Source organism: Larimichthys crocea, chromosome XII, assembly GCF_000972845.2.
Source record: "Larimichthys crocea isolate SSNF chromosome XII, L_crocea_2.0, whole genome shotgun sequence".
Taxonomy (NCBI): Eukaryota; Metazoa; Chordata; class Actinopteri; family Sciaenidae; genus Larimichthys; species Larimichthys crocea.
In genome coordinates this window covers 20,300,558-20,326,493 of record NC_040022.1, presented here as the reverse complement: position 1 = coordinate 20,326,493, position 25,936 = coordinate 20,300,558, and the positions used below count along the sequence as shown (strand labels likewise).

The following is a 25,936-nucleotide window of genomic DNA, read 5'->3' as shown; positions in this document are numbered from 1 at the left end:
CTCAATGCAGGCGGTGTGACGTCATCCGGAGCAGGTCAGCTGGCTCCTCCATCTGAGCAGCAGGAGAGCCTCTCCCACAGGGAGACATCACCATCAACGCCCGAGCCTGGCCAGCAGCAGCGGGGCCCGCTGGAAGGAGACACGAAACATGGAAGACGCGATGTTATAGAGGCGGATCGGGCGTCGGCGGGGATCGGGAGCGGTTTAGATTATTTATTTACATATTTATTAATTTATTTATTTCCCCCTGCCAGTAATGGCTGGGGTCCATGGCTGCGGCTGCTGAGAGGCAGGTGCAATATCATCGACGAAGGCGTTTCGCTCCCCGGCATGGGCGATCCACAGGCCGGCCCACTGCACATCCACTGCTCCCCGGATCAGATGCGCTCAGCGGTGCGAGAGCAGTAGCTGGGCCCGCGTCTGGAGGCGATACATCGGGTGGTGGTGGTGGTGTAAGAGGAGAGGGGGGGCCCTCTTTATATCAAAACATTAGAGCCAATATTTCCAGTACCGACCTCAAGGTTATGCGCTGTTATACGCAACAGCAGCCGGGTTTAGTTGAGTGAGTCTGTGCAGCTGCAAAATGTCATAATTTGTCTTTATCAGAGGAAAGACTGAGATTGAATGTCCCTTTTTCTGCGCTGAGCGGATCCAAACCTTGTGACAGTCTCGCCTTACAGGCCTGAAAAACTGTTTGAACGCAGCCCTCCTCACATCTGCAAAAAAAAAAAAAAAAACAGGAGCCGGCTCCAGCTGCCAAGATGATGGAGCTACCGATAGACGAGGTGGTCTACCAGGACGACTACGGCTCCGGCACCGTGATGTCGGAGCGGGTGTCCGGTTTGGCCAACAGCATCTACCGGGAGTTCGAGCGGCTGATCCGCAGCTATGACGAGGAGGTGGTGAAGGAGCTGATGCCGCTGGTGGTGAACGTCCTGGAGAACCTGGACGCGGTGCTGACCGAGAACCAGGAGCACGAAGTGGAGCTGGAGCTGCTGAAGGAGGACAACGAGCAGCTCATCACCCAGTACGAGAGGGAGAAAGCTCTACGCAAGCAGGCGGAGGAGGTGAGTGACCTGCAGGCTCTGATGGGGGCCCTCTAACCCCGCATCCTCACATCCAGCTTCACGGTCTGAAGTGACATGTGACTCATGTTTAGGCCTGTGACAGGACACTGTTGAGCTTTAATCTCAGTACAGTGCTGACACACTGTCAGTTCTGCTTTACGTTAAAAATAAAGTCCCTATAATAAAAACTTAAAACGTGAATCACTGCACAGTGAGTAAAGATAAAGCAATGACATGAGAATAGTTTGTAAGTTTGTCTTTACTCAGCAGGAAACTGAGACTTTTTAAGACATCAGTGCAAAGTTTGAAGTGTTAAACAAAAGTATGTAGTCCTTCTCACTCTATAAAATACCTCACAGTTCAAGAGATTTGAATCTAAATCTGCTTTTCAGGGATATCGAAGTGATTCTATACGAGTTAAGCCAGAATGTTGAGGTCAACATACCACAAACAAAGGAGTGTTTCTTTAGCAGAGTAAATATGTACAGTATGTGGGCTATCTCAAGTACATGCATGTAAAAAAGTGCCCAGAGGTTGAACATACACACTTATACTGTCACAGCAACACATTTATATGCATGTATGGATATTCCTACCGCTGTAAATACTGATGCTACATGCAGTACAAATGTGTGTCTTTGCAATAAGTTAGCTTCATATTTTGTTGCTTTTTTTTATTTTACCTGAGCTGACACGAGTCTCACATGCAAATACGTCCATAATATGCAAAGACCAGATATTAGTGTGTGGTGATAAAGGTGCAGTCAGCAAAGCTTTGACAGATGAAGAGTGTAAGCACAACTCTGAGTGGGCGTTTACACTTGAACACGCAGCAGAGAAGAACGGGGACACAAACAACAGAAGTGGACATTAAATATGGAGCTATCACATTACAGGTTAAAAACTCCTCCCTTGTCCACCACGCAGTCTTTTCTCTGGACCGGTGTGTCACAGCAGCAGCCGTGGGATCATAAAGCGACTTTAATCCTCCTCCCATCCAAAGAGGCCTCAGCATATCTCTGACAGCCCTGCTTGTATCAGCTCAGCTCAGCTTTTAGTCATCACCTTGTCACCCTATGACGGATATCTAATTTGTTTTCACTTTAACTTGTTTTAACAAAGCTGTTTAGGCATATTTGAGCTTCTTTTAAATAATTTTAGCACAAAACATAGTTGCTTAGTTAGTATTAATACTAGAACAGGTACTGCAGGTAACAGTAGACACGGAGCGGGATGAAGCTTTTGTTTTATTTGAAAGAACAGGTCCAGTCACATTTTTCAGTTTTTTGTTAACATCTATAGGAAAACTGGAACTGAAAGTATTTGTATGGGGGGAAAAAAGGGAAAAATCACAATGGCTGTATATCTCTTTACATGCACAGTAGAGTTGGATTTACCCTGCACTCGTCTGTCTTTCAGTTAAGAAAGGAAAAAACACAGCAGATGTAGCTCAACATACTTTATCTTTCCACAAATTCTTGAAAACAACTTGTTAATTCCAGTTAAAACAAGATTTAAAACAACCTGTGTGTCCACAAGTTCACCTGTGTTTCCTTTTTGTCATACAGACTATCCTTGCAGTATTAATAAAGTATATAATCCTTATTTTCTGTATTTGAGGGAGGGTTTTGGTGAGCGTGCCGGCACCCTGACGCAGAGGAGCTGCTGGCTGTCAAACAGTTCACTGAAGCTGCGCCTTATCCAGTAGTTTTAACAAGCATATAAATATATATATATATATATATGTATATTTGTATTCTTTTACTTCTACAGTAAAAACTGCGTTTCATAATGGTGCAACGCCTGTTAAATGTTTTCGTGCAACATATTTGATATTTTTTTACTTTTCATATGGTTTGCAGCCAGCGACAGAAGTCGATTTACATTTCCTCTCAAATTAGGTGACAAATTTGAATGGAGCAAATAAACAGAGAGATTCCTGTCTGACTGTCAGAGGGATGGGATGGGGGATGGGATGATGTGCGAGGGGTGGGGAATCATAGGAAATCAATAGTGCACAGAGCACACTGTGGGAGCCTGGCACTGTAACCTGATTTGTGCTTATGAGGAGCAGAGACAGAGCAACAAAAGCAGACAGAAACACTCTCTGCAGTGTGAGCAAGTGAACGCACAGGCCTGGATAGGATAGAGTCAAAACAAAAAGACAGCATGAGAGAGTGAATCTCACTACCCGGAAACGAGAAACAATAACACATCGCCTCGCAAGACGCAAAGAGAAAAAAGCGGCTCAGATTACAAGGTTATTAGGCTCGAGCTGATGGTAAACAAAGCCGCAAGTCCCTGTGTACTTGTGTAGCCTTCAACCAAGACATCCAGGATTACATCTCTTTAAGTGAGGTTAACAAATTCAGCCATTTTGTTGGATCTTTGTTGTTTTTTGTACGAAGCCGCTGCCGTCTGTGATGATCCATCACTTTGTATCACTAACTGTGCCGGTTTCACACGTCTCAGAGTGTGATGACAGTAAAACATTGATCATCTCCGCCTTTATCAGATCATGCTCTTATCATTATCCCTCTTGAGGTTTTCCTTCAGACTGTATGTCATTATTTTCATGCTGTTGTCTGCTCAGGTAGCACACCGTGTAAATAGTTGGACGTGTGACCACATTGCAGTCAAACACACTCAGCCATGGTTTGTTAGGTAATTAATTATTCGTATTGGACGGGGAAAACACAGTATTGCAGTATATAATTACATAAAATCTCTCACTCTACCTGTGCTATTTAAGTTTCTAGCCATCAAACCACTACATACTGTATGCCGCACCTCCTTAACGCTGCATTTTAATGTCAGGGGATAGGTGTCAGATGCAGGTATAAGTGCAGTGAATAGAGGAGTGCATTTGAAGGGCGCTACTGTAGGACATGTTCCCAGTCCAAAGGGGGATAGGACACTGTGTGATGCTGTGGTCTGCACAGCACAGTGGTGGTCACTAGTTTTAGACGAGTACATCTTTAATTTAAAGACACAGTATGAGACGCAAACAGCATCAAGGCTTGGCAGTCGATTCACTTTTTCCTGAGTCATAAAGTTGTTTTGCTAAAGCAACTGTGATATCACAGCTGAAACAACTAATTGGTGCATTTTCCTGCCAAAATCCACTCTGCTTATGATAAACGAGCGCTGTGTTAGATAGCAATAGCAGTTGTTGTACATGTATCGCGCCGTAGGTCATCGCTTTGACGTTTCATGTGGTGCATAGTCCTGCCTGCAGCCGAAGGATTACAGTATTAAGACTCAGTGGACTTGCAGCACTGAAAAAAGGACGTCATTGTGAACAGCTTTATTAAAAAAACAAACAAACAGGCAAATTGAAGAGGAAGTAGGCTGCTCTGTGTTTGCCTATTCTGGTTCCTCTGACTGAGTTTATGTGTACACTGTGGGACCAACTGAGGTAATATCTAGAACTGCTGACCAACTCCAGCCTTTCTGTGAGAGACTGAAGGCTTTAAATATCATGGTCTTCTCACCCAAACACTGTTTATGAGTCATGCAGGGTAGACTACAGTTCATGAGTCACTGAAAGTTTGTGAACAATATCATAATTACAGGACGACACTCACCACATGCAAAGTAATCGTGGTGTGCAGTTTCTTTCTATGAATCCAATCTATATACGGTAGTTACACTATTATTTCATCCATTACTTTATGTACTGTTTGTAAATGTATTTGCAGCTTTGGTGAGATCTATTTTTGTGCTCATGTGTCCTCCATCAGAAATTCATTGAATTCGAGGATGCGTTGGAAGCTGAGAAGAAGGATCTGCAGGGGCAGGTGGAGTTTCTGGAGCTGCAGGGAAAACAGCTGGAGCTTAAGTCAAAGAACTACTCTGACCAGAGTGAGTGGATCAACATGCTTTATTATAACTTAATATACTGTGTGTGCAGCACATCTGGCTGCTTTCAATCAGGATCATCATAATCTCCAGTCTTTAAGAAGATAAACATCAAAACAACAAACAGTATGCATTAAAAATGATTTTAAATAAGCAGGAACACGTTTGAATTGACAAACAGTTTGACTCTGAATAGTAAAAGAAGCCCAAAACATTCAAGTCTGTGTAAAGTAAGAATAAATATGTATTCTGAGTTGACCAAAGAACATGTCACATATTTAATGTAATTTGAAAGAATTGCCTTGACACCTTTACCTTTATCGATTAATGTTGAGCCCAGTACTTTAGGTGTAATAGCTCTGCAGCTCTTCAGGCTGTTTTTCTTCAGGCACACTGAAGCTCAAGAGAACATTTCCACTGTAGTTGTAATGGGAAGATGGAAAGGGAAGTAGATATAGTACATGTTGTATTCTTGGATTATTTTACATTCTTCACTTGTGACGACCATGGAAATACTATAATCTCACACTTCTCTTCTATATATTTCCTGTTTGGAGCCATAATTGCATTTTTTTAATCTCTGCTGACTATGTTAACATCACATCTTAGCTTATAACTAATCATGGATGTATGTACACTACCTGCATGAATTTGACTCCATAACAGGCTGATATTGAAACAAAATATTAAAGGAAATGAAAAACTTATTTTAAAATACATTCCAGCTTAGTATTTTAATAGTGTTGTGTGTTTTTAAATTCCTCCAAGTACTGTCAGTGGTACACGCAGCCCAGTTAGAGAAACAGTGCCATAATCTATTAGTTTTGCTTTCTTGCCACCAAGTCTTTGCGAAGATTGGCAGTGAAATTTAAATTGCTAAATAACAAGTGTTTAGTCATTTCAGCCTCTCCTGAATATTTTGTTATTTTTCTTTTCTGTTAAATTTCAGCCTCTCCTGAATATTTTGTTATTTTTCTTTTCTGTTAAACTCTCCTCGCTCTCTTTCTGCCTCACAGTCACTCGGTTGGAGGAGCGAGAATCAGACATGAAGAAAGAATACAACGCTCTGCACCAGCGCCACACCGAGGTAAGACCAGTCAGGGACCTTTAACTTCTACAATAACTTCTCACATTTCCATTTCTATATCTCCACCAAACACACATGCCTGTTAACTAATAGTGATTTGAGTACTCTTGATAGCGATTATCTTAAATAAATAATCAACGTTCAGCTTAACTGTTATTATAAAATACAGATGTTTGACCTAGAACAGAATAAAACAATAAAATATAGCATGATTAGTATATAACATCATGTTTCTCTCCCTCTCTTCTCTCATCTTTTCTTCATCTTGCCCTCGTGGATCACAGATGATTCAGACGTACGTCGAGCACATAGAGCGGTCCAAAATGCAGCAGGCAGGGAGCAACAGCCAATCAGACGGCCCCGGCTGTGGACGAACGTGAGTCGTTTTTACGCATGTGTCACTGTGTAAAAGGTTGCACATTAATCTTTGAATCTGAACTTTCATTCATCGTCTCTGTTGCTGCTGTTGCGTGTTTTGTCCTGAGTGTATTGAGCTCTTCATGCGTCAACGTGCTCATTGTGTTGACGCTGGCATTTGTTTGTCAGGAGCCGTGATGAACAGCTGGTACTTCCCCTCCTGACAAGAGATGAGAGGAAGTGTACAAAGAAACAGCCGTTGAGTGCGGAAATAATTCCAAAAAAAAGAGAAAAGTTTGGAGTTTATTTGCCAGTTTGCAGTGTTCAGCAAATGACACAAGCCATCAGTCCTGAATATATATGAGCATGAAGCGAGACGAGGACAGGGACATCTGGTGAAGCTTCTGTAGCTGAACTGCAGATTAGTCACCTCCTGCAACATGTTCACTGTAAACACAGTAATTTAAATATCTATCCAGTGACACTGATTATTTAAAGCACCCTGATCCAACAAATCTTCAACTATTAGAAATAGAGCTCCACCAGTGTTTGCCCATGATTGTCTCTGTTTTTAGGATAGATACTGATTAGGCTCACAGTTGTTCCTTCTTAACAAAATTCGGATTAATTTGAATAATAACAATCTTAAAAAGTACTCAACTGCAAAAATACTTTAAAGCAACATTGTGTAGAAATATTTTTGTGATTTAACACCTCAGATTTTAGAGTGAAATAGTCACCTTTCATTTCACAAAGCTCTCACCAACGATTAAAAGTCAGTCCCAGATTTACTCTTGTCGGGCTCTTTTCTCCCCTTAGCTCCCCGTCAATGTCCTCTTTGGTCTTTTTACCTCTGTCATTATGTCCATAAAGGCTGCTGAGCCTGGTTACTTTGCCCACTTGCCCAGCTCCTGTTCTGGCAGGACACCAGCTCCACTCCCTATCAGCATTGCCCCGTACCGTGGATCTGAAACCTCCTCTTCCCAGTTGTCCAGTGTTAGTGTTTGTGATACAAACACAGTGCTCTGAGCTCACAATCATTAGCTAACAGTTTACTTTACTGTCCATCAGGAAACTCTGTAAATTAAGGGAAAACCATCTATAAAACATGATCCAGTTTCACCAAAATCAGTGAAATAGTTGTTGGTGTGTAATGTTACGTGCTTCTAACAAGGGATCGTACCCGGATCACAACGTTACATAGAGCAGAAACAGACACCGTTCACCTCATTATGAGTCAAAGTTAAAATCAGTTGTTTTATGGTAGAAAAGTTACACAGTGTTGCTTCAAAGCTGTGGTCAACTTGTAACGGTGGTAAAGTAAGTGTGTGTGTGTGTGTGTGTGTGTAGGTGTGTCTGTTTTCATGTGTCATGGCATGTTCACGTCTGCTGTCTCTCTCTAATCGGTGTCTGTCTGTCTGTCTGTCTGTCTGTCTGTCTGTCTTGCTGGCTTGCTCTCTGTGCTGCTGTTTGCACAGTCAACGACACACATGGAGGAAAAGGTAAATTCAACCAGTGGTCCCATAGCTGATCTTCACGCCTCCTCCCTCATCAGCTCCACCGTCTAAACCGGCCTGCTCTGACTTCAAACATGATTTCAGATTTACTGATGCCCCCTCCTCCTCCTCCTCCTCCTCCTCCTCCTCCTCATTAGTTACTGATGCTATAATGTATCAACAAAGAATGAAATAAGGAATGGTTCAGAGGTCATGATGAGCAATGCAAACCCCCGTCTACGTTCCTCTCTGTCTCCCTCATGAGTTGCGTTTGTCTGTCTGCCTGCTCTGCTTGTCTGTCTGCCACATGTCCAAGAGTGAAACAAGTTATAGTTATATCGATATGGATTATTATTAAGCAAAGAAGACACAGTAGGTGTTAGATTTGTGCATGTCTGATGTATCTAGAGTGGATTATCAGCCTGCACAGCAGCAACCAAGGAACTAACGCAGATGTAGGAATATATTTTAACTTGCTGTACTCTATATAATGTATATTTTTCTCCCTGTAGTTGCCTGTGTTGGTGCCTCTGTCTGTCTGTTTGAATGACTTGCATCTGTACCCAGAGTAAATTAAGCAAAGCTCACGAGGCGGATGTGTTGGCCTGGTGGACTGGACTGCATGCCCTCAGAGCGCTCCTTGCTCCTTGTTGTAGGGCAGACATTTTGCCCTAAAATTCCCCATCCCGTGTCGTGTGCTACTCTTTTTTTTTTTTTAAATATCAGGATGTTGGTTTGATTGCAGGCGTTTGCTGTTTCTATGTGGAGCTCCTCATGTATGTGTTTGTTCCTCCTGGGTGCTCAGTGTAACTACGCTTATTCACATTGTTGCTGAGAGTTAGATGATAGACTGGCTGTGTGGATATGAGCGTGGTGTCAATCTTCTCATCTAACTCTCAGCAAGAAGGCGAATAAGAGCATTTCCAAAATGTTGACCTGTGTCTCAACATTTTATTTTGTGCCTTGCATCTAATGCATGTCAGGATAGGCTCCAACCCTGGAGAGGAAAAGGTGATTGGATATGATAAATGAGTGTGAATCAGTCAGTCTCATGTTAGTCTCCACCCTTCTTTGTGTCTCCTCTGCAGCAAAGCAGAGCGCCCGCCATCATTGAGCCTGTACCCCAGCGGCGAGGGCATGGTACGTGGGGGTCTCGGGGGGGCTAGGATGATGCCCGGGAAAGACATCTGGCAGGTCAGCGAGCTCGGCCAGTCCACCTTCTGCTCTGCCTATCAGGTGGGACAGACAGCGGCCCTGTTCTCCTCCACGACCACAGCCTGGGGAGTGGAAGAGGGAGGGGCAGCTTTTACTGCTGCCCGTCCCGCTAACCACACCCAAACGGACCGCCCCCTCCCCCCTCACGCCTGCTTGTGTCACTTTAAAATAAACGTATCTTATTCACTCATCACCTTTTAAAATGGACACTTTAAAGTTAGATCTGTTAGCTATATCTGTTGACTCAAGCAAGCAGGGGTCCATGTCGTTTTTCTCCATGGAGTTTTCTTTATAGCTGTGTTATTTGACTGTGTGATCGTGGAGCTTCTCCCATACGTCCTCATGTTTTAGTTTACACTAACACATTAAGTGTTTCTGTTTCTGTTACTCATACAATTTGATGGCAGATAGTGTATCTGTCTTTATCTGTGAGAGAAACAGCAAAGGTAAGAGCAAAGACTCTCACACTTTTTATGCTGCGTAAAATATTCATTAAAATACAGTCGACATGTTCGGCTACAGACACAGCAGGCAGGTGTATTCTTAAAATAAGAACAATTTTTATCGTTGACTGTTGAATCCTGAACAGAACCGGTCCTAGCTAATAGAGATCATTTGATGTTAAAGGCACATTCCTGATCCACACTTGGCATCGCATTTTAGCTTTTAACTAATCATGAATGTGCGAACATGACAAAGTATCAGGTAAAAGATACAGAAACAAAATATTACAGGAAATGGAAAAACTTATTTTAAGTTATTCAAAAAAGGTTGAGTGTCAGGCAGCTGGACTTGTTTCGTGATCTAAAAACAAGTTCAGTTGCTCCAGACTCAACATTTGAAGAAAGATGACCTGGATGTCTGAGAACCTTCACAGACTTAGTTTAAGTTACATTCCAGCATAGTAGTCTGAGTTCATTTTCAGAAAGTTGACTGTGACAATCACAAGATGCTGTCACAGGATTAATCTGTAAAGAGCCAGAGGGCGGTATGAAGCACAAGTTCGGGTAGATGATCCATTAAATCAGTTTGATTCTGTGATCTAAAATAGATGAAAAAGTTAAGTGGTAATACATCCTGTGTTTTAACAACATGAAGCATAGAAGACCTAAAGTTGTACCACAAAACTTGGAGCTAAGAAAGTCATACAGTTCTGTTTGTGTCTTTGTCTATGTTCTCGTCATCTCGCCGTACGTTAAGGAGGACGGATCAGAGTCAGATTCTGTGGCAGCCACACCGAGCAGCACGGGAAGCAAGTCCAACACACCCACCTCCTCTGTCCCCTCCGCCACTGTCACCCCCATCAACGAGGGCTTCCTCCAGCACGCCGACTATGATGCAACGCGAACTGGTAACCGCAGGAAAAGTGCCAAGCGGCTCAGCCGAAATATGGAAGTGCAGGTTTCTCAGGAAACCAGGAATGTCAGCATTGGTGAGAAGAGGACACCAAATGTTTACAAAAATGACCTGTGCAGTTTGAGTCTTTGAAAGTTGCAGCTGAAATGTGATTCTGTGCGTCCCTGTTATGTGTTTTTAAGGTATGGGAAGCAGTGATGAGTGGTCAGAGTTTCAGGAGATAATTGATTCAACCCCTGAGCTGGACATGTGTGTGGACCCCCGAGTGTATGGAGGAGGAAACAGGTACAAATACACGTTAACATGTACAAAACGTGTTGACAGTGTACAGTAAAAATCTTCCATCTCTAAAGGTTTAAGGCCATTTTTACAAAAGTTTCAAAGGACAACACCAGTATGTTTGTATATTTAAATGTAAGAGTCAGGTTACTTCTCCTTTAATTTGACTAGGGAGCTTGCTCAAAATTCAAAACTCAGACTCAAACTCAAAACAACTTTATTAATCCCACTGGTGACGATTCGTTTGGAGCGTTTTCTACACACACAGAAACACGGGAAACATGCAAACATACAGATGAATGATAGGGACATACATGTGGAAGAGTCAATAAACATCCCTTTGCTTCACTCACTGTTTAGACTCGTTGCTTGAGTTTGGTAATTCAACACACCGAACATCATGTCTGCAATTATATATCATGTTGAAATTATGTTATGGTTTTGTTGTGTGTGTGCAGAGTTAAAATTTGAGAAAGGGCTGAAGTTGCCAGACATTTGATGGACAACAAGCACTACACATGTGCTGCACTGCTATAACAAAGTGTCTTTTCCCCAGCTGGTCTGGTGTTGTTTACCTGCTGAAAGGACTCAAATGTTGTAATTTAACGATGTACAAGTGATTGTTTTTTTTGCTGCTTTCCCTGTTTTCGTTGATGAAATCTGCCGTGTGTTTCAGTCCCTCTCAGGGCATCGTGAACGAGGCCTTTGGCATCAACACCGACTCTCTCTACCACGAAATCAAAGACGCCAAGTCGGACATCATTGGAGATGTAGATGCAGGTGCCGAGCTGCTAGGTATGAACAGGACATTTGCTGCAGCCATACATATGCTGAAAAACCTAAAGCTTGGCAGCGAAATGAAAGCAAATTTGACGGTTACAACTTTTTAGTTTAGTGATAAGTATCTCAAAGGCTCAGTGATATCAGATCAGATCCAAAGTAAAGGTCGGATGCATGTGCACGTTACACTAAAGCCAGCATTTGTTGTTGCTTTGCGTTACCGCAGGGCAGGAGCTCCATGTGGAGGCTGTGTGACTGTGCCACTGCACTGACTCTCACTGTTTATTTTACCTTGCATGGCTGAGGCTGGACTACACTCTATGCCAGCAGCTCATCCCTGCGTCACATCCTGAAAAAAAAAACAACATACAATCCCTCACTGGCTGCAACCCCCTCCTCAACCCCAGCTGCCCATTCATGCAGTGTTTTATTATTTCTTTGTCTACTTTGTTTGTTTAACCCCTTTTTTTACGGGGCAGAGGCATGTTTGATGCAGCCCGAATTTCAGGTTTTGAGTCTAAAGAGATTTTTTTTTATAAAGTTTTAAAAGACTTCAAATCATATTTATGCTCCTTATTTATCTTCGAGGTCCATTATCAGCTGATTTCTTTTGGGCCAACTGAGTTTTGATTTTTATACAGCAGCAATAGAAAGGCCCGTCTTCTTGTCCATCTGTTAACTCTCACCCGTTTCCTTTTTTTCCCCTTTTATGTGCTTCTGCTGGTGACACCCATAGGCGAGTTCTCAGGTGTGTATCTTAGCATGCATTGTTTTTTTTCTTTTACTCTCTCGACTCCTCTCTACTCTCCAAAACTCCACAGCTAAGAGTAAATATCAAGGAGTGCATACAAACCGGGAAAAGGTTACTGTAGTTTGAATTATGAATGTTTGAGGATGAATTTATTGCTTAGAAATCTGAATAATTTCAATCGATGCCCAATATCTTTACACGATATCTTATTGCTTTAAAGTCACAGTGAATTTATTTGAATCCAAACACATCCATCCCACTGGTTTGTAAACTGGTTTTGGAAGTTTTCTCTGGGACTTTAAAGTCAGTCTGATGTTTGAATAAATCAGGTCAGGTCGCAGCTTTTCTTTTCTAGTTCTTTATCGCTGCTGCTCTTCATCGATTCCAAATTAATAAATGCTTATCAGCATCCTCTCTCTTACCTTTCTGTCTATCTTTTCTTCTTCTTCTTCTTCTTCTCTGATCTGTGGCCTCTCCTCCCTCTCCATTCTTCTTCTTTTGCCTCCAGTCCGTGATGATTTCTTCGGTAAGGCATGCCTTGCCTACGCTCACATGGTCACATTATGCTTGTTATGTCATTACCCCGGCCTCCAGCTTTCACATCTTTCTGGTTCCTTCTTTGTATTATTTTTTTTTCCTGTGGCTTTATATTTACCTTTGCATCTCACAAACTTCATTTTTAGAGCTCTCTATTTAGAGAACATTGAAAATAAAAATCTACTTTTGTTCAGATGGAAAACTTTACTGGAGAATAATGTAATGCTAAAGAGGCAGAAGAGAACGCTGAGTCAAGAACAAAACAGTGAAAGTCTTAAAAGGTAAACGGATATGAAAAGACAGCCAGTTCAAATATACATGACTATCAACGCACAACAAGTCTGACAACACGTTAACAACCTGAAAAAGTCTGAAATAAAATAATTTTACGGCTTAAGGGCTGAGGGTGAATTAAGTCTGTCATTATTTTTAACTTACTTTTTTATTGAACATATAAAATGACATACAGGTAACATTACTAGGAGCATACAGTAGGAGATGCTTCTGCAGTTAAACTTGTCCCAACATATAGTCATGTGACCACACCATGTCATGAAATATTTCTTCCTCCTTCAGAAACAAACATTGTGTAGCATCATATACATCCACTTAGTATGAACTGTACTACAGTCAGTACAAAGAGAAAACTAAAAATAGAAAAAAGGAAAGAGAAATGAGGCGACTAGAGTTTTTTCTTTTTCTTCTTTGAGCTCATTTTTTATTAGTTGTCCACAACAACATCGTAGCGTATACATTTTCCTCTGTACAGCTGTAGACAACAATTGTACACATTATATTTAAGTTAAAGTTACAAGCAAATAAGAACAACTAACTAACTATATATGATATCGTATAGAAACCAACAGTACTTACACTAAAATGCAGTAAGGCGTTGACATGACAGTACTCCACCGCTGAGTAAAGACGGATGTTTGGAGCCTTAATAAATATATGATGTGCTCCATCTGATCAAGTTCCCAGACCTTCTGGATCCATGTGTTGGCTTCAGCCATCTAACACTTCAAGGCTGCTGTAAGTAATATATTTAAAAGATATTACCGCACAGACAAGCTGTAATTGTTCATTGTCTCTGCTATCAAAAGCAGAATTTTCAGAAAGTCTATCATAATGCCATAGAGTCATTATTTTACCATATCATCCAGATAAAAAGTATATTCTAGTAAGTCAGATTAAAATGCACAAAGAAAAGAGTTAATGTTAAGTTGTTTTTCAAATATTCATTGAAATGGTTGGGGAGTACAACGTCTATAATTTTGCAGAGAGCTGTTCATGTTTTTAATGATAAAAACTAAATAATTGGTGTTAAAGCTTGAATAATGTGTTATAAACGTGATGCATAGCATGTTTAATAGTGTTATCAGGCAACAGGAAGTGATGACACTCACTGTTTGAAGTCGCTGACGTGTTAACGTGTTGTTAGCGTGTTATAAGTCATGTATGTTTGAACTGGCTGTGTGGTTCAACAGGAATGAGAAAAATAAAAAATAAAGCTCTCAAAGATCGTGATATGAGTGATTTACAAGTTTAATCTGTCACATTTAGAACATTGCAGTTAAAGTTGAAGTTATTTCCTCCCTCTGCAGACAGATCACATATTACAGCATAAACGTTGCAGAGTTTTCTAATCCAGCGTCCAACGAGGAAACTCAAACCATCCCCGACCTGTTAATAAGAACTTTGGCTCTTTGGCTTTTTGTGTTTTGTTCTGTTTGTTTTTGCTGTTTTCGCTCCCTGAATTTTCTCTGTGTTGAACTCCCTGTGTGTGCTTGGCTTATGTTGCACAGTGCTTGCTGCTTGCACGTAAAAAAAAAATGTAATTAATGTCCGGCAGTAATTAAGGTTTAATAACACAGTTAATAGGCTGAGCATTGCATTAACACTGTCGTGGTGAATCCTGACTGTACAGTATGTGCACTCATGGAGCTGGATATTGATCGATAATCATATTTAATGTGAGTTAAAACATGTTAGAGAAGCTCAGACATCTCAGACATAAGACATAAATATTAAACTATTAAACTAACAACTTTGTTTCTTAAACTCTAGTTTCATGAGTGCTTTCTCTCATATTTAACAACAAACTTTATTCAACCTGACTCAGCTTCTTACTACTTAAATAAATAATCTATTACTTTTTATATTAAACTTTTGTCTTTTGTGGAGGTTTTCCATGATTTGTTCCGGGTTTATTGATTAATGGATGTTGAGTATTGAGTGTGGTGAGTAACATAGATGTGAATGTGGCTGTTTCAGGGATGGGAAAGGAGGTGGAGAACCTGCTGACGGAGAACAAACAGCTCCTAGAGACCAAGTAAGAGTCACAGAGAAGATTAACGCGTTTGTGTTAATCTTCATCCTCATCCAAAGGCACTAAAACTACTCACTGAATTTCATCTTATCTCCTGCTCTTTGACAGAAACGCTCTGAACATTGTGAAAAATGACCTTATTGCCAAAGTGGACGAGCTGTCGAGTGAGCAGGAGGTGCTGAGGGAGGAGCTGGAGGCTGTGAGGCAGTCCAAGAACAAGGTGGACGCCAGGGTCAAGGAGCTGGAGGAAGATCTCAAGAGGTAAAGAAACACAACATGAGAGAAACAACATGCTCCTTTTAAATTGAGAAATGCATACAACCTTTAGAATAACTGTTGAACTGTAATCAAAACTTTAGTGACCCAACCACGTGAATACACACTGACAACAGACGCAGTAAGAGTAACATGAAAGTGTTGAAAAACTGTCACTAGTGTCTGAGTCTGAAAACCAAAGGACAAAACATCTGAGTACAGATTTGTGTTTTCGTGTCCTAGACGGCATCTCGGCTGCTTGAAGCTCCCGTAGTTTCCTGTATTGATCCTTCAGTAAACTGTGCTGAGTCAGTGTCAGGAGAAACTGCTGAGTGAGCGCTTCTTTAAAGAAGAATAAATGCGTATCAGTTTCTTCTTTAGTTCAGCTGTAGTTCAAACGTGTCGTGCATTACACCTGAGCAATAGAGTTTATATAGTCGTGTTGGAGCTCATTTGTTTTTATAGAGGCTCATATTGGGATAGGACGCCTTTTACTTGCAGTTAAAGCCGATAGGGGACTGACATCTGCTGCCATAAAATGCTAAGTTGTAGATTGTGAAACGAGGACCAGGACACAGCTCCACAGGCTCACCAGCATTTTTACAACTCCCAATAAATCTTCAGGTACTTTAGATTGTGAGCTATGAAACAAGACAGTTTTAAGTCAGAGAAGAAATAGATGGATGCTACCAAACAAACAGTTTGCCACGACAGTCAAGAGCATCATCACAAACCGGTTTGATTCCTTCCTTTTGTCTCTCGAGTAAAATAAAGCAGCACATTTTTTATATTAGTAGTAACTGCTGAGCTTTGCCTACTATGACAAGTCAAAATTAAGTAAAGCCTTATCGTTAAAGGTCTCTCAGTGACTCTGGCCTTGTGGCATAACCTCCCTTTCTTTCCAGAAATTCATGAGCCACAAAGAGAAATAAAGTTTGTGTAACGCTGTTTTTTGCTTCTGGACTGCAGGTTAAGAGCGGAGGCTCTCGGTGCGTCTCGGGACTCCAAGGATGAAGGAGGTGATGATGTGAGTAAAACTGTAAATGGTTGTTTTTGGTTGTTAGGTTGACGTGGAAAAAGACGTGCTCTGTTACATTAAAAATAAAAAACATCACCATCCTCTCTCCCAGTTTTCATCACCCATGCAGGATGGCGACATGACAATGACGCAGCGGCGGCGGTTCACCCGGGTGGAGATGGCCCGTGTGCTGATGGAGAGGAATCAGTACAAAGAGAGGCTGATGGAGCTTCAGGAGGCCGTCCGGTGGACAGAAATGATCAGGTAAACTAGAGAGAAAGAACAGCAAATGAGATATAATGAGCTGAATTTCTGTATTTTGCATTTAGCCACACATGTATTCAAAATGTTATTTCAGTGGCCTGATCTTTTGTCCGTGCTTGTACAGCAGCACAAAAATGTGACTCAGAAATGCCTCAGATGGTGGCTAAATTCATAAACCACAAAAGGAAAGCACCGTTTCTTCTTCTTTCCCGTTGACTAACATCTCTCCTCCCTCTTAGGGCGTCCCGGGAAAGTCCTCCAATCCAAGAGAAAAAGAAGTCCACCATCTGGCAGTTGTAAGATTCTGCTTTTTATTAGCATTACTCACTATGATTAGAATAAAAATACTTGACTTGATAAAACAAAACCTCTCTCTTCTCTTTCTCCCTCCACCCATCCATCCATCCACCAGCTTTGCACGTCTCTTCAGCACATCATCCAGCCCGCCGCCTGTCAAGCGGCCATACTACAGTGTCAACATCCACTACAAGTCGCCCTCGCCGGCCGGTTTCTCTCAGCGACGCAGCCACACCATGTGTCAGATCTCCACCTCCAACCGCACGTTGGAGTTCTTCCCCGAAGAGTGAGCAGCAGCCAGCTTGACCCTTTCACTAAAACATTAAAACCTCCATGCCTACCTGCTACTTCACTTTGGTGGCCTGGTTTGCGTGCTCGCTTGTGGCAGCTTGCAGAGCAGAAAGCTTTCAGCAGGGTCTCTCTCAGTGTTCAGTATTTGGGATTGGTTATCCCATTGAGACAAAGCTCTTCATGTATGAAGGCTGCTGCACTAACTCTTTTACATCTTAGAAGAGAGATTAAAGTTTAGTTTGGTGCTTGTAACAACTTCTGTTGCTTTATTTTCTTCCTCTACTTCTTCGTCTTTACAACTTTCCATCTTTTGCTGCTGGCTGGCCAGGCTGCTAACGCTTCGCTCTTTCTCTCTTTCCCCTTTCCTCCCCGTTGCTTCCAGACTGGCCAGTAACAGTGTTGCGTCTCTCCTCAGTGACTCGGCACTGTTGGCCCGCCGAGAGCAGCGGCGTGAACAGTACCGGCAGGTCCGCGAGCACATGCGCCGCGATGACGGCATCATGCAGGCCTGTGGCTGGAGCGTGCCGTCTCGCTTCAAACAGGTACAAACACAAACACACACACACAAATAATCATTACATTAGGGGAGAATAACCTCACCTTCCGACAGCCAGATGTTAAACTTGTTCAAAGCGCACATAAATTAACATAAAAAAACAGTTTGATTTATGATGACCTTGTTTCTAAGTCCATAAAAACTTTGTTTCCAGGTTGACTCTCACGTGTGAAAGTGAAGTAGATTAAATATTATACTAAGTAACAACTCATTGCATTAAAGACTCCTGATGTTTGTGAATACTCACAGGTCCTCTATTAAATTATTGATATGACAGGTGAAACTGGTCGGTGGTCAGCACTCCTATCATCCCATCAGACTGCTACTGGCTGCTGTTTTTGTTTGACCTGTGCTGGTATATCATGACAAGCAAACAGAGTTAAAGATGAAGATCAGTTTGGCTGAAGGAACATTTCATAGTTTTCACAAAGAGCCGTGCTGATAGCTGTCAACAAATCTCAGGAAAAGACCAAAAGCAGCACAGCTTTAGTCTGTTTCTCAATATTTTGTAGCACTCAATCGGCACCCATGTCTATTGGCTTCTACTGAAGACAAAACATGGTACAAATATGTAGTTTCATTTTTTTTAAAGGATAATTTCTGATGCAGATTAATACAAATTTGGTGCTTTAGTGAATATTTCTAACAGCAGAACAGTGTATGTTTGTATTTATGTTCACTGACATAAATGAACGTGTGCATGTTTTGTTCTTTTGGAGCTCAATGGCACAGCGGAATAAGATTAAATTAAACCAACACCTGTAAGAGTTATACATCTTTTCCCACTTTCAAGCTTAAACAACATTATATAGCATCAAAGTGTATTTTTAATCGGACCCTGTGCAGCTAAAAAAAAAAAGGCCAGAGGGGCCGAGTGTGTTGGTAGGCAGGTGGCTCTAACTCTGGTCTCCCACAGAATGGAGGTCAGACGGACAGCGCTCAGGACAGCCCGCTGAAGAGACAACAGGCAAGTGAGACCGACAGAGCGCCAGCATGCGCCCCTCCTCTTTAACTTTCCCCCCTAAAGGCCAGACCACTTTGGCTGAACGGAAACAGACAAAACACTGAACACATAACCAGATAATGAAGACTGCATACTCTCTACACTGCATTGTTAAAAATAGCTTTTTAAATAAAGGTCCAACAACTCAAAATGCATGAAAATGAAGGGAAACATTTCATTTTGTCCACAAACACACACCTTACTGCATCTCACTGAACCTTGTCGGAGTTGACTCCATCTTAATCCTCTCTCCCTCTGTCAATGTTGCAACATTTTAACCTTTAACCTCTGTCTGTCTCAACCTGCCTCAACCTCAACATTGATGCCGTCATCACGTACTTACCTCCTGGTTAGATCTCAGAGTTCTTCCTTAAAGGAAAAATCCACTGTAAAACACTTTAAATGATGGAGTCCAATAGAAGAAAACTCAGATTAGTTCTGCAGTAATGAGCAGAGATGGTCGATTCTCCAGTGGCATCCTGAGAAAAAATAGGAGCTGTGACATCACAGATTAGTGACTTCAGTGGAGTTTTCCTTTAACACCTGGTGTGTATGTGCTGTACATGTATACGGTACATACACAAACACTGAATGTTGTCGTTTTTCATTAGTGGACAGTAACAGTGGAGAAGTTTTGATGGAAGCAGACAATAATCTTTCATTTATTTGCTCGTCTCCTGACTTCTTTTTATCATATCTCTGTTTTTAGGCCACTAATGACAAAGAGGACAACCGCATGAAGAACGTGCCCGTCCCGGTGTACTGTCGTCCTCTGGTGGAGAAGGACCCCAACAGGAAGGTGAGGAGTTGACAACATCATAACTGTCTGCTGCACAGTATAATATTGTATGAAAACACAGTACTTACTTTAAAAGTGATGGAGTGTTGTGTGAAGTATGAAGAGTGATAGAAAAATGAGAAGCCGAACATCATTGTCTGATAAACTTTGTTGTATTAATAAAAGGTGAAAGGACTCTGGAAAGGACTGTTTGGTACGCCCGTAAACTCATACAAATATGTTGTTTTACATATTTTCCTTTATTTATGATCACATTTTGATGACACTTTACACAGTTATCATTGTTTGATAATATCTTTTTTCAAACAGAAACTGAGATGTTCCCATTTAAGACAAAAAATAAGATGATAAGTTCAGAAGAGAAATAAAAGATTGCATGAATATCATCGTATTATTCCTCTATATGTGGGCTGATTCCTTGTAACTGTTGTCATTTCTCTGTCATTAGTAGACATTCCATATTTTGTCACGAGTATTTAATATCCTACAGAAATACTGAAGATCTTTATGCTGACAGCATTCTTGACCCAGCAGGATTAAAGGACTGACAAAGGACATTAGGCCACAAATAAAGCATAAATGTCTCCCAAAATGGGGCCTTGTGCTTCATTGTCCCAACTTTAAAACATCATCTTACAATATTACTCTTCAACTATCTCTTCAACCACTGAGCATTCACATATTTATGTGTGTGCACATGCTTGTAGTTGTGGTGCGCAGCTGGGGTGGACCTGACTGGATGGAGGGCCAGCAGCCAGGAGTCGCTCCCAGCCAAAGCACCGTCAGGCAGCAGTGACCCCCTGCACGCTGAGGAGAACGGAGGCGGCAAGAAGAGCAGCCACAACTCCCCAGAGAAGAGAAAGGTAGGCCGAGGCTTTATACGCTAAACTACTCATAAATAGAGTTAAATCGAGAATAAATAGAGTGTTAAAACTCTCACACAGTCGAAGGAGCTCCAGGAAACAGACACCATGAGCAGTCGAGTGTGGATCCTCACCAGTACCCACTCTGCAAGCAAGGTGGTCATCATCGACGCCAACCAGCCGGGCTCACTGGTCGACCAGTTCAACGTCTGCAACGCCCACGTGCTCTGCATCTCCAGTGTGCCAGGTGAGACAAAAAGTCCTTGCTTGAACCACTATTTTTATGTTTAATTTCCAGTTATCAGACTGTACATCAACAGTTGTTTGTTTGTTTACGTGTGTGTGTTTGTATCCAGCTGCCAGTGAAAGTGATTATCCAGCAGGGGAGATCGTGTTGGATCCGGGTGATGGTGGAGCAGGTGGTGGTGAGGACACTGGCAGTGTGGAGGGCATGTTGGCGGGTATCACTCTTGTCGGCTGTGCCACCAACTGCAGCGTCGCCCGTAGCAACTGCTCCTCGCGTACCGACACGCCCATAATGGACAAAGGACAAGGTGGGCACCTCCTAAACGCGCCTGCTTGTCTTTATTATCATAGAAAGCAGCTGGTCTGTTTATTTCAACACTGGTTGTGCTTCAGCTCCCACAGCTCCCCCCATGAATGGGAAGATTCACCCCGCCCAGTCGGCTGAGGAGGCCACCGAGGCAACCGAGGTTCCCGAGTCGACCACCAGCCACACAGAGCTGGGACCTCCAGGACCGTTTACTGAGCATGTGTTCACCGATCCCCAGCCTCGTCCTGCAGAAGCCTCAGACAGGTAGGACCTCACTCTGTCCTCGTGAAGGCAACCATCCATTAATGAATACATTTTAATAAATGAACGAATAAATGTTTGTTGTCCATCCACACAGGAGTGCAGGACAGTCCAAAGAGGAATCATCTCACCCTCCAGAGTCAGAGGACGGAGGTGAAGAGACCAAGAACTACACCAGTGTGGCTCCCACGATGTGGCTCGGGGCCCAGAACGGCTGGTAAGTTTCTCACAACCTCTGCTGGAGCCCTAAAAACATACCCTGCTCACACAAGTTTATATTTTAATTGTTACCTCTTTACTTTTGTAAATGAAGATCAGTCACAGTCTGGACTCTATGTGCAGTTTGGTTTTGCTCTGGAGTATCTTGCCTCTGTTCTCCTTCAAGGCTCTACGTCCACTCAGCGGTTGGAAACTGGAAGAAGTGTCTGCACTCCATCAAACTCAAAGACTCTGTGCTCAGTCTGGTGTAAGTGCTGCTCACAGTTTAACTCAAAAAATCACTTAAAAAAAAAAAGAAGAATTTCTGTTACTCCAACTGTCTCTGTCTGCTCATTGATTGCAGGCATGTGAAAGGCCGTGTGCTGGTTGCCCTCGCTGACGGGACCCTCGCCATTTTCCACAGATCAGAAGGTATTTGGGTTACACACACACCAAACATAAGAAAAGCAGCCTTGATATTTGTTTTGATATTAGTTGCCACCATTCAGGCTGATGCACAAAACTCTGAATGATTAAATGTAAATGTAAATATCACATTCACTCATTCATACACCGATGGCCCAGCCTTTGGGAGTTCAGTATCTTGCCCAAAGACACTTCAACATGCAGAACCACCGATCTTCTGATTAGTGGACAACCTCCTCCACCTCCTCAGCCACATTTATAGCGCCTGTACTATAAATTCATCATATGAACCTGTAAAACATCATTATTAAACATCACAAAACACACATCATTTATTGTAGCCGACTTCAGCTTGTGTGTGGTTTTGTCAACAGATGGCCAGTGGGATTTGTCCAACTACCACCTAATGGACCTCGGTCGGCCTCATCACTCCATCCGCTGCATGGCTGTGGTCCACGATAAGGTTTGGTGCGGCTACAAGAACAAGATCCACGTCATCCAGCCCAAGAGCATGCAGATCGAGGTGAGTTATGAATCCACTTTGTCTTGTATATGGCAGTAAATTTCTGTAATAACGAGCTGATTTACTGCTCCGTAGAAGTCCTTTGACGCCCATCCTCGTCGGGAGAGTCAGGTGCGGCAGCTAGCGTGGATCGGTGATGGTGTGTGGGTGTCGATCCGACTAGACTCGACCCTGCGTCTCTACCATGCGCATACACACCAGCACCTCCAGGATGTGGACATCGAGCCGTACGTCAGCAAGATGCTGGGTGAGAGAACAAAGGCTTGTTGAAGTCAGCTGCAGCTTTTTTCATAAATAGCTGATGATCACCACAGGTTGATCTCCGCTGACTCTGGTTGTAATTCACAGGTACTGGCAAACTGGGCTTCTCTTTCGTGCGAATCACAGCACTTCTGATTGGTGGAAATCGACTCTGGGTAGGAACTGGAAACGGTGTCATCATCTCCATCCCTCTGACAGAAAGTGAGTCTGAATTTGTTTATACAGCTGTACAAAACAAACACGTAGAAAGAAGAAGAAATAGAATATGAATGCCTTGTTATGTGCTAAAACTACAAAAAACTCTTGAGATATTTGTTCATTTGTGGTCTGATCTGTCTGTATGTTACTGATTTAAGTTACATCTGGTGGAAAATGTCCAGCAGCACCACCGTGTGGTCACTTTTTGTCTTAAAGCCACGAGGACATTTTATCCTGGGTCCCTGAATTGAAGGGAAATAAACTAGATGATGATCTGAAATTCAGCTAATGGGACTGAGCCTGAACTGACCAATCAGAGGTCTCCTTTCAGCCTCACATAATGTGTCCTCCTTTAGCATACTCCCTCTTCTCCCCGTCTTTCTTTCCACCTTCCTGCCTCCCCTCAGTGCTTTCTCAGTCGGTCTTGCTCATAACTGTCACTGTCCTTTCTCCTCTCCGTTCTCCTCCCACCCTCCTTCTCTTTCTCTTCCGCCTCCTGTAGCGGTGGTCCTTCACCGGGGACAGCTCCTTGGTGTTAGGGGTAAGTGGGAGGCTCCCTCCTGCTGTTGTGATCTACCTTTTCTCGCCCGGTCAAACCATCACGTCCCCTGTTGACTGAAGCTTCCCGTTTCTTTAAGCTTAGACACTCGATTTGTCCTTTTTTCCATGAGCTGAAGGTCAACAAAAGTATTCTTTGCGCAATGATTTTACTGTTTACCGTTGATCAGAGCGGTGCTTTTACTCATTGGTTGCTTTGCATGTTATCATCATGATTTATTACGTCATTGTCTAAATGTTTGTATCAGATCCACTGCATGCAAGAGAAAATACTCTAAACTCACTTCTTATTTTCAGTTGGTCCATGTGGATTTTGTGGGTGTTTTTTGTTTTTTTTGTCTTCTGCCTGCGTTATGCTGCCACCTATGATTTGCTGGTAAACGTTCCTGGTTGGTTAGTTTCTCACCTCCTGGTTTTTCCGTCCTTCAGCCAATAAGGTGTCTCCTACATCGTCCAGCGGAGTGATCCACGTGTACGGTGACGACGGCTCTGAGAAGAGCACCGGCAGCTTCATCCCTTACTGCTCCATGGCGCAGGCACAGCTCTGTTTCCATGGACACCGCGATGCTGTCAAGTTCTTCGTCTCTGTACCCGGTAGGCACAAAGCCCACAAAGTCTGTCTGCTGATGTAACTGACTACATCATTGAGTCCTTAACGTGGATTTTTAATTTTTGTGTGTGTGACAGGAAACGTTCTGGCCACCCTGAACGGCAGCGTGCTGGACAGCCCATCAGAGGGTCAGGGCTCAACAGCACCACAAGAGACGGAGGCCCAGAGTGTTCACAACGTGTTGGTGCTGAGTGGAGGAGAGGGCTACATCGACTTCCGTATAGGTGAGCACGAAAACCTGATAACAGCTGAGCTATGAGATATGTACTTTACATATTCATTTATTTAAACTCATTCTTAGTTTGTTGTTGAGTGTTCACTGCCCTCCAGTGCTCACATATATGAACTGCAGCACAATTTTGAATTAATGGTTACCACACACTATTATTAATAAATTTAGTACTGATTTTAACATATCGTCAACACAAAGTTTAGTGTGTGTTCATCGTGGGATTACAGCTCTGCGATTATCTGCGTTTTCTCAGGAGATGGAGAGGACGACGAGACGGAGGAGGGAGAGAGTGCTGGAGCTTCGCAGATGAAACCTGCTTTGTGCAAAGCTGAGCGGAGCCACATTATCGTCTGGCAGGTGTCTTACATACCTGAGTGACACCTGGATCTGCTTTAACACCTCACCCACTCATCTCCTTAAACAAATCTCCTCCTCCTCCTCCTTACTCGCCCCCAAAAGCTTCCAGCCACTCCAAACCTTGTAATTATCCCCTGGTCATGTAAAAGTTCCCCCCTTGGCTCTAAAAAACGACCCTCCAAGCCGTGTATCGTCCCTTGTAACTATTATATCCCCCCTCCTGCCCCGTCACCTTGTAACTTTAATGCCTTGTAAGTAACTCCTGATCTAGTAATCTGCCTGTCATCCTGTTTCTGTCCGACACAGGGCATTGTAACTATCTTCATGAGCCTTGTAACCCAGCCTCATAACTACCTCCCTGTATCAATCTTATATTCACCCTGTAAGCACACTGTGTCTCCTCCTATATTTACCTCAATTGTCCTGCATCTGCCCCAAAATTACTCCTCTTCTTCTTCCTCCACTTAGTTTGTCATCTGTGAAACCTCCACCACATCTTAAAGCAAAGCCCAGAGCCCCCGACATGCATCAACTGTACCAAAAAATACAAACAAAACAAAACAAGAACAGCGGGTACAGAAATGTGAATGACAACACTAACTTGCATTTGCACCAGAAATCTGATTTTGCTAACAGCCAATCAGAAATCCATAACCATTTACACCTTGATATGAACCTTGTTTAAGCAGAGCTAACAGATGCAGATGTCTTTGACGGTGTTTGAGTGTATACAAGCATACAGACGTTCTGTTTCAGCTTTAAGATTGTAGCGGATTTGAGGGTAAGTGATGGTGCGACGACATGGAATGAATGGAAAGTCAAAATTACATCGAGTTCAGCACAGAAATCTGGGCTTTTTTTGGGGCTGTTAACTAAAATATTTTGCATCCAATCTCGCATTTGAAGTCTCGATAGTGACGTTTGTTCATTTTCTACCCTAATATATAAAAACGAGGAGATTGATAACGACTTGTGTGCTGTATCAGACCCCCGAATCGTAGGAAATAGGTCATGCTGGAGTCACGTGAGGTTATGAAACCAGTCGAAGGGGGTTGAGCGTAACGCGTCAACGGTTTGGTCAGACTAATTTCTCTTGTCTGACTGGCTGTTGATCAGACGGTTTGGTGTAAAGCAGGTGGACAGTGATGTGTTGTCATTACGTGTACAGGGATTATTGTAAATCTCCAGACACACTGAAGCCCATCCTCTTTGTTGAGTATGAAAATTCATGCATTGATCTTTATCTGTGTGGATTAAATATTAAACATATTTGTGTGCTGAAAAAAAAAGAAAACATG

General features: G+C 42.6%; 1 protein-coding gene across 11 annotated transcripts; it reads left to right on the top strand.

Annotated features, from left to right (window-relative positions):
• Positions 1 to 25,936, top strand: mapk8ip3 (mitogen-activated protein kinase 8 interacting protein 3). Of its 11 annotated transcripts, none has more exons than XM_019274275.2 (34): positions 1 to 1,067; positions 4,811 to 4,931; positions 5,945 to 6,015; positions 6,300 to 6,391; positions 7,851 to 7,874; positions 8,957 to 9,104; positions 10,284 to 10,515; positions 10,622 to 10,724; positions 11,395 to 11,513; positions 12,235 to 12,246; positions 12,758 to 12,775; positions 15,061 to 15,118; positions 15,224 to 15,376; positions 16,340 to 16,397; positions 16,501 to 16,652; positions 16,892 to 16,948; positions 17,065 to 17,235; positions 17,656 to 17,782; positions 18,713 to 18,763; positions 19,509 to 19,598; positions 20,306 to 20,461; positions 20,543 to 20,708; positions 20,818 to 21,015; positions 21,101 to 21,278; positions 21,373 to 21,492; positions 21,661 to 21,741; positions 21,838 to 21,905; positions 22,274 to 22,422; positions 22,498 to 22,669; positions 22,771 to 22,884; positions 23,384 to 23,422; positions 23,869 to 24,033; positions 24,127 to 24,273; positions 24,535 to 25,936. In XM_019274275.2, exons 1-34 carry the CDS (start codon positions 762 to 764, stop codon positions 24,657 to 24,659), a joined length of 4,041 nt encoding a protein of 1,346 aa, XP_019129820.1. In that variant the 5' UTR covers positions 1 to 761; the 3' UTR covers positions 24,660 to 25,936. The 11 variants fall into 11 exon arrangements, with proteins under 11 accessions (XP_019129820.1, XP_019129816.1, XP_019129817.1 ...); XM_019274271.2 differs by having other exon boundaries at positions 17,623 to 17,782; XM_019274278.2 differs by having other exon boundaries at positions 2 to 1,067; positions 8,957 to 9,008.

Excerpts from the sequence above, each read along its gene's own strand:
- mapk8ip3 (XM_019274271.2), top strand. The coding sequence starts at position 762 with ATGATGGAGCTACCGATAGACGAGGTGGTCTACCAGGACGACTACGGC. Across the intron at positions 1,068-4,810 it reads TACGCAAGCAGGCGGAGGAG|AAATTCATTGAATTCGAGGA; the intron begins GTGAGTGACCTG and ends GTCCTCCATCAG. Across the intron at positions 21,279-21,372 it reads CCTGCAGAAGCCTCAGACAG|GAGTGCAGGACAGTCCAAAG; the intron begins GTAGGACCTCAC and ends CCATCCACACAG.